Source organism: Cetorhinus maximus, chromosome 16, assembly GCF_964194155.1.
Source record: "Cetorhinus maximus chromosome 16, sCetMax3.hap1.1, whole genome shotgun sequence".
In the NCBI taxonomy this organism is placed as follows: domain Eukaryota; kingdom Metazoa; phylum Chordata; class Chondrichthyes; order Lamniformes; family Cetorhinidae; genus Cetorhinus; species Cetorhinus maximus.
This window is the reverse complement of record NC_135894.1, coordinates 27,048,663-27,060,839: the sequence shown is the minus strand read 5'-3', so window position 1 is coordinate 27,060,839 and position 12,177 is coordinate 27,048,663. Positions and strand designations below refer to the sequence as shown.

General features: G+C 44.5%; 1 protein-coding gene across 1 annotated transcript in view; it reads right to left on the bottom strand.

The window, feature by feature from the left end:
• The window catches only part of LOC144691450 (coagulation factor VII-like), a 66,678-nt gene extending 54,811 nt beyond the window's left edge, over positions 1–11,867 (bottom strand). The window contains exon 1 of the mRNA XM_078559549.1: positions 11,750–11,867. Coding sequence (XP_078415675.1) covers positions 11,750–11,819 — 70 coding nt within the window. The 5' untranslated portion in view covers positions 11,820–11,867. The remainder of the gene's footprint in view (positions 1–11,749) is intronic.
• Positions 11,868–12,177: the final 310 nt, after the last annotated feature.

The following is a 12,177-nucleotide window of genomic DNA, read 5'->3' as shown; positions in this document are numbered from 1 at the left end:
CAAGCAGGTTCACAACTTAAGTTTTTTTTCTCTCACCCATGTGATTTCCAGCAAGTTACCAACCTTTTTCAGTTTTTTCTCCCCCATCAATTAAGGTGATTGCAGTTCAAAACAAACAACCAGATCTTCCTCAAGTAGCATAAAGGTCAGGTGATTTCTTAGAAGAGGCCTGCTTGTTTACAGCTCCAAGATGAACTTAAAAAAATCTCAGGTTAGCATCCAAAGGTTCAGATCATGCCATGTGCTCCCATTTTCTATAAGAAAATTCAGTCTTGAGAGTTATGATTCTAACATGCCTCTGCCCTTAAGGGATGAAGCACCATTTGCAAATGTGTTTCATCACAAGGTATACAGAAAAAGATATGTACAACATATAAGCAGAATTCAAACATGTACTCACTCAGCCATTCACTCCTTATACTGAATCTGTACAGTTTCCTGACTCTCCTGCTTTCCAGGCAATTTAAAAAAAAATTACATTCTTGATAAAGCATCAGCAGTTATATTATCTTTTCCAGCAATATGAACAATTTTTAAGTTGTAAGGCTGTATTCACAAGCTCCATCTGAATAGTCTGTCATTCTGAGTTTTAAACTTTTCCACAAAGGGTTATGGTCAATATATATTAGGTTTTCTTTACGGCCATGATGGGTGTACGCCTCAAAATACTTAAGAGTCAGTAACAATCCCAGTTTCATTTTCTACCGTAGGGTAGCTCATTGATGCCTAGTTAATTTTTTAGAAAGGTACCCGACCGGCTTCTCTACGCCTGATTCATCTTCTTACAATAAGACTGTGCCCACCCTCAAGTCACTGGCATCGATTGGCACCTTGAAGGGTTTAGTGAAAATAGGGGCAGCTAACACTGGTTCAATGGTTAGAATCACCTTTAGCTTCTCAAAAGCTGCCCGGTTCTCTCTTGACCATACCACCTTTGCTTTCTTTTGCAATAAATCATTTAGTGGAGCCGCTATTATGCTGAAGTTTGGCACAAATTTACATAAGAAACTGCACATTCCTAAAAATCTCATGATTTCCTGTTTAGCTTTAGGGACAGGGAATTCCATCAATGCCTGTACCTTCACTGTTCTTGGCAAGACTTGTCCTACAATATGCCCTAAATAAATTGCTTGCGCTTTTGCGAACTCATCTTTTGCAAGGTTTATTACTAGATCTGCTGCTTGAAACTGTTTAAATAAGGCTTCCAGTTGTTTTAAATAGTCTTTCCTTGTGTTGCTATAAACCAATACATCATCCAAGTAAATCACACAGCTAGGAACATTACCTGATTCATCAGTCTTTGGAAAGTGGTTGAAGCATTTTTTTAGTCCGAATGGCATTAATCGGCATTGGTATAGCCCATTTGGCATGGCAAAGGCCAATATCTCCTTAACTCGTGATGTTAAAGGTACTTGCCAGTATCCTTTCAACAAATCTATTTTCGTAAGGAACTGTGACACTGCCAACCCTGTCAATACAATCTTCTAGATGAGGGATTGGGGAGGAATCCGTTTTTTGTTACCGCATTAACCTTTCTATAGTCTATGCAGAATCTGGTTGACCCATTAGGTTTAGGCACTAACACTACTGGAGAACACCAACTGCTTTGACTGGGCTCAATTAGGTGATTTTCTAACATATATTAAATTTCTGCTGTCACATGCTTGTTTCTCTGGACTTAAACGTTAAGGATGTTGCTTTATAGGAAAAAATTCCCCTACATCAGCATCATGTGTGACTGAAGTTGTAGTCCCTGGTTTATCCCTACAGATCCCTTTAAATCCTGTAATCCTTACTAGATCCTCTCATCGTCCTACCTCTAAGTATGAAAATATGGTATCTAACTGTCCTAATATTTCAGTGTTAGCTAACCAAATAGTAGTACAATTTGTGAACTGTAAGCCTCCTTCTACCTCATTCTCACTGTTTCTTTCATCCTCCACTATGCTCACATCCTAACATACCTGCTCTTTCCTAACTTCCTCTCTGTGATGGTATCATTTTAACACATTGATATGACACAGCTGACTCTTTTTCCTACGATCTTGGGGTATTTATCAAATAGTTTATTTTGCTAACCCTATTAATGACCTTGTATGGGCCACTTCACCCTTCTCTCCTAAAAGCTTTTCTTTGGAATTAATTTACGGACATGAGATAAGAAGTCCTCTGAAATTAATCAAAGGGCTAAAACCAATAGGTTCATCTGAATCTCGGAAAAAAGAAAATCCAGTCCTTTGTCCCAATGATATTCATGACAATATGCTTTAACTATTGTTTTGAGAGTTTGATGGTATCCTGTGTATGCTGTAGATTTTTAACTGTTTTATACCCAAACTATTCATTATGTTTTGAACAATTTTAGACATAAAATTGGAACTTTGATCCGACTGGATCTCTATCAATAATCCATATTGTGTAAAAAATTAGGTTAACTTCTCCACCACTGCTTTAGCCGTACTCGTCCTTAAAGGGATGGCCGCTGGAAATTGAGTTGTCTTATCCATAATAGTAAGGATATACTGGGGTTGTCCTGCTTTCATTTTTAGTAATGGTCCCATACAGTCCACTAACACCCTACTGAATGGTTCTTTGAAAACTGGTATAGGAATTAAGGGTGCTGGTCTGGTTTCATGTTGTGGTTTTCCTATCATCTGGCACATATGGCATATTTTACAAAACTGCACCACATCCTTATGAAGACCTGGCCGGTAAAAATGCTAGTTTATCTGTGCTTGTGTTTTCTGTATCCCGACATGTCCTGCCATAGGAATTTCATGTGCTATCTGTAATATTTCTCTACGATATTTGGGCAGTACCATTACCTCATGAACAAGCATCCACTCTTCATCTGCTGGTCTGTGAGGAGGTCTCCATTTCACCATCAGAATTCCATCTTTAATATAATAACATTCTGGAACTGCCTTAGCCTCAGCTTCAGTTTGGGATGATTGTGCTAAATTACTTATCTCTGGATCAGTTTGTTCACCCTCAACTAGAGAAGATTTGTTAAACGTCTCTTTTAGATTACCTATTTCTTTAAAGAAAGTTTCAGCCAGCCAAATGTGTCTGTGGTATCACTTTGACCTCCTTTGATGGACTTTGCTTAGCCATTGCTCAGGTCATCACACACGAAGAAAAAATTCCTGGAACCTTTTCCTGTAACTGCGCCATCCCTTTAACATTGGGCTCTTTGTAATTATAGGAGGAGCTATAAGGATATGAGGACCTTTGATCCATCTAAATTATTTCCCAGAAGTAAATCAACCCCATCTATGGGTCTGAACAACCCCTACCGTCCCTGTCCCAGACATTAGGCCACACTCCAAGTGCACCCGGTACAAAAGTACAGGTATATACTCCCCACCAATGCCATAGACTAAAACTCACAGCAGTGTTCAGACACAGTTTCACAGCTGCAGTTAAGGCTACAACTTGATCTGTTATACTTTCTGTTAGGGTTCCTTTTCCTGAATCAACCTTGCATATCCCAATAAGTCCCAATGGATTTCCTGTGCAATGTCCAGCACTTTGCTCGAACATGATCATCTAGTCACAATGGAAACACATAGGCCTTCGAATATCACTTTCACCCTCAGCATCTTCTTTTTTGGCCTGAAGAGGAGTTTCCAGGGTATTTAAGAGTCCCTCAGGGTAGTGTCCTAGGCCCAACCATCACCAGCTGCTTCATCAATGACCTTCCTTCCATCATAAGGTCAGAAGTGGGGATGTTCGCTAATGATTGCACAATGTTCAGCATCATTTGCGACTCCTCAGATACTGAAGCAGCCCATGTACAAGTGCAGCAAGACCTGGACAATATCCAGACTTGGGCTGACAAGTGGCAAATAACATTTGTGCCACACAAGTTCCATGCAATGACCATCTCCAACAAGAGAGAACCTAACCATTTCCCCTTGATGTTCAATGGCATTACCATCACTGAATCCCCCATTATTAACATCCTGGGGGTTATAATTGACCAGAAACTGAACTGGACCAGCCATATAAATACTGTGGCTACAAGAGCAGGTCAGAGGCTTGGAATCTTGCAATGAGTAACTTACCTCCTGACTTCCCAAAGCCTGTCCACCATCTACAAGGCACAAGTCAGGAGTGTGATGGAATACTCTCCACTTGCCTGGATGAGTGCAGCTCCTACAACACTCAAGAAGATTGACACCATCCAGGACAAAGCAGTCCACTTGATTGGCACCACATCCACAAACATTCACTCCCTCCACCACCAACGCACAGTGGCAGCAGTGTGTACCATCTACAAGATGCACTGCAGGAATTCACCAAGGCTCCTTAGACAGCACCTTCCAAACCCACAACCGCTATCATCTAGAAGGACAAGGGCAGCAGACACATGGGAACACCACCACCTGGAAGTTCCCCTCCAAGTCATCCACCACCCTGACTTGGAAATATATCGCTGTTTCTTCACTGTCGAAGGTCAAAATCCTGGAACTCCCTCCGTAACAGCACTCTGGGGGTACCTACACCACATGGACTGCAGCGGTTCAAGAAGGCAGCTCACCATCACCTTCTCAAGGGCAACTAGGGATGGGCAATAAATGTTGGCCCAGCCAATAACACCCACAACCTGTGAATGAATTTTTAAAAAATACAGCTGTCCCTTCTCTTCCCTGGCTACTTGCCTTCCTTTTGCCTTCCTTCCTTCTATCCTTCTTGGGTTTGTGGGAGTGAAGGAAAAAGGGTTTGGATTTATGGACCAGCTCATGATCGTCAGCCATCTCCAGACCAGATCCACTGGTCTTCAACATGGGTTCTAACTACTGGAGGAAGTTAATTTTTAAAATATTCCAGGAGAATTATTTCCCTAAGAGCTTCATATGTTGTCTCTACCTTTAATGCCCATATCCAATTGTCAAAATTACTTGGCTTTACCCTCTCAAACTCTATATAAGTCTGCCCAGGCTGTTTCCTTATATTCTGAAATGTCTGCCTGTGTGCCTCAGGGACTAACCCATATTAACTCAGAATAGTTGTTTTTACTGCATCATATTTCTCATCAACTGGTCCCAGCTCTGCAGGTCCAAATGCAGACTAGTTACACTCAGATGAGGGTTCTCTGGCTACAGGTTAATAGCCACACACAATTTTAGACAGGGTAGAGAGAGGGAGCCAGTCAAGGTAGCCTTCCTTTCTCAGCTTGTTCCCCAAAAAAACTGCCTTTAAAACAAGCAGTTTCACAACTTAAGTGTTTTTCCTCTCATCCATGTGATTTCCAGCAAGTTACCAACTTTCTTCAGGTTTTACTTCCATCAATTAAGGTGATTGCAGCTCAAAACAAAAAACCAGATCTTCCTCAAGTAGCATAAAGGTCAGGTGATTTATTGGAAGAAGCCTGCTTGCCGACACCTCCAAGGTGAACTCATGACCTTGTTTTTAAAAAAATCCTAGGTTAGCATCCAAAGGTTCAGATCGTACCGTGTGCTTCCATTTTGTATAAGAAAATTCACTCTTGAGAGATATGATTCTAACAGTGTGACGGATGGAGGCTCCATATGCTTGCACAAGGCTCCGAAAGGCCCTGCCACAACCACACTTCTCCCTCTGGAATCACTCGCTGTCCAGCTGAGTGCAGCTGATCTGCTAGTGGGGGTCGGGGGGGAGGGAGGGATGCAGGGGGAGGACTCGTGAAGCCTGGCAATGAAGCTGAAAGACACCATTACACACTATTCAGTGAAAGTGAATATGTTTTCAGATTATCAAGTGACAAAATGTGTTCACCCGTGTAGCTGCTTGTAATGAGAAATTCTTAACTTTTCTAGGCCTAACACTTCTAGCTGCTGCCTTGACATCTGCAGCAGGGGTGGAGACAGCCTGTGCAATGGTTGGCCCTGTTGCCTCTGATGACTTTGGCGTGCATCCTCTGGAGGCCCTGAGGCCTTGTGGGCCTCAGCTTGCTTTGGCTGCCCTCCTGTGGGCCAGCTGCTCTATCTGCAGTGTCAGGGGACAAGGTTGAGGGGGTCACAGGGGACTCGGAGGGTACAAGAAAGTCTCTGAGGCTCCTGAGTGGATGGTCCAGGGGTATCTGGCTGCCGCTCCTCCTCCCTTTGGATGTTCGAGGGCCCCAGCCTGATTCCTTGAGGGGAAGAAGCATCTGGAGGGGCATCAAGGTGCCCCGTTTCCCTCTCTTGTTGCCATTGCAGGAACTCACACATGGCTACCATGTTGGAGTGGAGGACTGCGTGTATCTCTGCGTTCTGTTGGACCATGTTGGAATCCATGGCATCCGCCATCCTGCCCATGGAAACCTCAATGCACGTACATGTGGACACCACTTCATCAGAGAGCAGGCGGACACACTCCTCCAACTCATGTGCCACTCAGTTGAGGGTTTCCAACAGCTCTGCGTGATGTTCCTCCACCTTCTGCTTACTCTCCAGGATGAGTTGGAAGGCCTAATCCAGAGGCTCATCATCTGACCTGGACCTCACAGATGCCTCTTCCCCAGCAGTCCTCCGAGTGCCGGGGAGCTCAGCTGAACCCGCCTCCTCCTGCTGCAGATACTTGTCTGTGTGGTGACCACCAGATTGTGAACCCGAGCCTGCTCTAGATCGAGGTCCCACCGAGGTGTGTGTCTCTGCGCTGGTGGAGGGTGTGGGTAAGCGCTGTGAGGGGTCTTCCAGGCTGCTTATTTCCAGCTCTTCAATGGAGGAGGTGTCCTCTTGAAGGTGAGGACCTGGATGGAGCTGAGGGACTGGCTGGCTGAGGGTGTTGGCTGCTTGGCAGAGCTCCCTGTGAACCAATATAGAGATAATTAGTGCATGGCAGCAGAGTCAAAAGCAGGAGAGAGAGCACTCACAGTTGCGTTGAGAGAGGGATGATGCGGTGCAGGATCCTCATGAGGGTCTTCGCCGCCGACCTCACCATCACCGGAGGCACGATCCACATTCTCACCAGTCAACACGATGGCACAATCCTCAAAGTGAGTGAGGGGCCTAATGTGGGCCTCTCCACCCCCGGTCTGGGACCTCTCCCTGTTGATGTGAGCGGGCTTCTCCTGCATGAAAACAGATGTAGAGAGTGTGAGCAGGACACATGGCACTGCCTGGAATGTTTGTGTGGTGAGCGGATCCATGGACGGGATGAGGATGTGAGCTCAAGAGGATATGAGCCTGATGGAGATGTGAGGGTGTGTGTGAGAGTTAGTGGTGTTGTACCTTGAGATGTGAGATCCCTTTGGATGTGTGATGGGTTTGTGAGTGTGAGAGTTGAGAGTGATGAGGTTGTTGACTTACCCTGGCGGAACAGATGAGAACATTCATCCTCTTCCTGCACTGGATGGCTGACCTCCTCTGTGCTCCAGTGATGCTGACTGCTGCAGCCACCGCCTCCCAGGCTGGATTGGTGGCTCTGGTGGATCTCATGCAGCCAGAGCGGGGGTATCGGGGTCACCTTCCACTGTATCCAGCAGGCGCCCCAGAGAGGCATCACTAAATTTGGGGGCTACCGTCTTTGTGGCTTTCGGGTCCAACAGAGGCCTGGAGCAGCCCTAGTCTGGAGACGTGAAGTAGGCTGCGCTCTGGTGTGCTTTAAATATGGCGCCCGGAGCGAGGAAATGCTGAGGTCACGGCTTGGCGGGTAAATCTGAGCCCGCCCACCAGTGATCAGGCGTGTTTCCCACGAATACATTATTAATGAGGTGGGATGCGCCAGGAAGGGGACAATACAGCACGAAAACCCACCATTGCGGCTGGTGAGTCAAACATCTTTTTTAATGCCTGCATTTATCTGGGAATCTGGGACAATTCCACCCTGTTCCTTCACTGTCGCTGGGTCAAAATCCTGAAACTCCCTTCCTAACAGCACTGTGGATGCACCTACATCACATGGACTGCAGTGGTTCAAGAAGGCAGCTCACCACCACCTCCTCAAGGGCAACTAGGGATGGGTAATAAATGCTGGCCCAGCCAGCGAAGCCCACATCCCATAAATGAGTGAAAAACAAGCTTATTCAGCATGTTTTCCACATTCAAGCCACTGCCTGAGAAGGGAGTTTATTCTTATTTCCCGATTGAATTTATTAGTAACTATTTGAAAATTATAGCCCCTGGTATTTGATTCCCAAACAATCTTGAAATCACGCAATGATACCATTCAGGAAGCCAGTCACACCACTATGCCTGTGCCAGCTCTTTCCAAATAATCCAACACCCCTGCTGTTTCTCCATAACCCTCTTCTTTTTCATGTATTTATCCAATCCTTTTTTGAAAGCTACTATTGAATCTGCCTCCACCACCCTGATAGCAGTGCACTCCCAATGACAACTCACTGTGTAAAAAATGCTTCCTCATGAGACTGCTGGTTCTTTCGGTGTTCTCTAGTTGCCAACACTTCTGCCACTGGAAACAATCTATTTTTATTTACTCTACCAAATAGATTCATGATTTTTAACAACCCTATCAAACCTTCTATAAACCTTCTCTACAACCGCAGTCTCTCCATATTACTGAAGTCCCTCATCCCTTTAACCATTTGATTAAACCTCCTTTGTACCCTCTCCATGGTCTTGACATCCTTCCTGCTAAAGTGCGGTGTCCTGAATTGGACACAATACTCCAGCTGAGGCCAAACCAGTGTTTTATAAAGTTTCATCTAAACTTCCTTGCTTTTGTACTCTGTTACTCTGTTAATGAAGCCAAGGATCCTTTATGATTTCTTTCAACAGCCTTCTCAACTTTTCCTGTCACCATCTATGGTTTGTGTACATACATCCACAGGGGTCTCTCTTTCTACACCCCTTTTAAAATTATATCATTTCATTCATATTGCCTTTCCTCATTCTTCCTACCAAGATGTGTAACACTGTGTCTCCTGCCAACGCCATATGACCATGTAAAATGGCTGCCAATACCCATCTGTGCATGTGCACTTGTCCACACATGCGCAATAAACCAATGACGTCACTTGCTGGATGCATCAGCAGCAAATGCAACACAGTTAAAAATGTTGGCAAGTAAAACCACACATTCCGCAATTCTTGCTAACAAAACTATAATAGAATAGAAAATATGCTTCATGGGGTGAAACAGTACAACTGCGCATGCACAGCTTTGGCAGCAAGCGCAGCCAATGTATAACTACAGTCTTCTCTGCATTAAACTTTATCTGCCATTTATTTGCCCATTTCACAGAGCGCTTCTGTCCTCCTGAAGTCTGTTACAGGTTGGACAATCCAAAATCAGGCACCCTCAGGACTGAGTCCATGCTGGATTTCAGATTATTCCCGGGTTTTGGACACCCAGGTTGGCTGGGGTCAAGGGTCGTTCAGGTCGATGCGGATTGTGGTAACTAGACTGGGATGGCACTCCAAACAAAGCGGCTAAACCAATAACTAGTCCTGTGTGCTGCTGAGAACTGGTGCCTATAGCCAAACTGCCATTATTTGGATAATAATGAATTTCATTTAACTAAATATCAAATGGAATATTTTCAAAAATGTCTAGTTTTTGACAGCCGGATTTTGGACATCGAACTTGTACTACCTTTATTATTGTTTACTGCATTTCCGACTTCCGTGTCATTAACAAACTTTGAAATAAAGCTCTATGTTCCCAAATCCAGAACATTAATATTTATCAAATATATCAAAGGTCCTGATATTGAAATCTGGGCAATGCCACTGTATACTTACCTCCACTCTGAAAAGCAGCCCTGCACCGTTACTGATGAAATCTCATTGACCTGAAACATTAACGCTACTTCTCCCTCCACAAATGCTGTCTGACCTACTGAATATTTCCAGCATTTTCTGTTTTTATCCCTCCACCACTATTCTCTGCTTTCTATCCCTTATCCAATTGTGCATCCGTATTGCCGTGATCTTTCAATCATATGGGCTTTAAGTTTGTATACAAGTACCTTGTGGTACCTTGTCAAACATCTTTTGAAAGTCCATATACACATCAACTGCAATACCTTAATCAATCCTTCCTGTTACTCCAAGAACTCAATCAAGTTACTCAAACGCAATTTGCCTCTAACAAATCTGTGCTGATTTTCATTAATTAATCTGCACAATTCCAAAAGTTAATTAATATTGTCCCAATTATTGTCTCTAAACACATCCCCATCACTGATATTAGGCTATCTGACATGTTGTTGACTCATTTCTCTCTCTCCTTTTTTAAAGAGGTATGTGACATTTATAGTCCTCCAGTCCTGTGGCACCACACATATCCAAGGACACTTGGAGGACTGGGGCCAGAGCCTCTGCAATTTCTAACCTTACTTCCCTCAGTAACATTGGTTATATCCCATTCAGACTTCTCTAATTTGACAACACCTAATCTTGAAGTATCTTCTCGCTATATAATTGTATCCTAACCAATGTTGCAGCTGCCTCCTCTTTCCCTGTTAAATTGGCAGCATCCTATTCTCTGATGAAGACAGAAGCAAAGTAGTTATTTAGTACTTTAGCCTTCCTTCTGCCTACCTTGACCTCTAATTGCCCCCAACCTTCATTTTGTTCTCCTTTCACTATTTATAAAAGGCTGTTAGCTGTTATTCTATTCACATTTTCCCTCATATTCCCTTTTACAGATCTCCTGCATATATTCAGCTCAAGTTTCCACTGTATTATAAGCTTACAACTGACATGAGTCCCATTTTTCTGGTCTCATTTTAATCTCTGTGAGCAGAATTTTACACCTCCCCGTGGCAAGTTTGCATGCGGTAAGGACGGGTAAGATGCTTTGGGTGGCATACCCACTGTCTACCTGAACCCTCCTGCCCTCCACGCACCCCCCTTTGAAATTTTACATGTGGTGGGTGAGGTGTTGGCCACTTAAGGTCTTCAACCCACCTCAGCCTCAATTTGTATGATAGTGGAGAGAGGGTACCCTAGCCCTTGATCCCCTCTCTGGGCCCTACCAGCCAGGCCTGATTTCCACAGCCCCTCCCCAAACCTCACCGCTCAATTACCTCGCATCCTCTCTCTCGTGCCAAATGTTGCTGGGGGCTGGATGCAGTCCTGGCAGTGGCCACCCAGCGCAGTGGCTCTGCTGGGACCAGAGAGCTGCCGGCCAGCTGATTGGTCAGCAGCTCTTAGAGACGGGACTTCCTCCCGAGATGGTGGTAGAAGTCTCGCCTCAAGGTAATTAATGTCCCAACTGCGGGGCCATGGGATTGGGCTAAAGCAGAAGATATGCTCACTTTATGCATCCACCCTTTATCTTTAAAGATCCCAGGGGTTCCAGCTTTGAATGTCTTCCCTTTCCATCTCCTGAGAATGTGCCTACTCTGTACCAAAACAAGCCCCCCTTTGAACCCCCTCCCCCCCGCATTGTTCAATTCCTGTTTTGCTTATCAATCTTTGATTTCAATCCACATTCCCTTTGTAACACACTAAAGTTAGTCCTCCAACAGTTAAACACTTTGTGTGTGATTGCACCTTGTCCTTTTCCATAACTACTCTAAGCCTGACATTGTGATCCACAAGTGGAAACATTCTCTCCGCATCAACCCCGTCCAACACATCCATAATTTTAACGTTCAGCTCTCTAAGTCTTCTCAATTCATTCAATCTTTCCCAGTTATGGCTGAGACAGCCTGGAAAAGTGGCAACAGCTTCATTGACTAACACAGACCAGTGTCCTCTCATAATTATGTAAATTATTGAAGCCGAGATGCCAGCAATGATTCACTTTCACTGGGTTAAAATGGAAATTAACAGTAATCTGCTGAACCTGAGCCTCTGAATGAATAACATACCTGCAGAGTGTGTAACAGAGAACAACTGAAGGACACAGGAAGCTACCACGCTGATGTGAAAAGGAGCCATGTTCAAATTGACAAAGACTGTTTTGCTGAAGATTAGAGTACAAAAATAAACAGAAAGCTAATGGCCAAAGTACAGAGGGAGGCTTTGCACAAGGGCACACTGACCTGTTGCACATTTAACCCTAACAGGAGTTGACAATGCTGTTGACAGCGCTGTTTAGGACCACATAGTGGTCATCCCACTCTGAACCCCTCCAACATCACCAACAAGAGCGAGGAGCTCAGGGGCTTCACCTAGATCAGGACCTTGTGTTTGGCCGCCTCTGCTGCTTCCCTCCCCCTTGTCAACCAAACCTTATTCGACAACGGACAATGGTTGGAACATCAACAATCTCAGGGACCCAGACAAAAGGTTTACA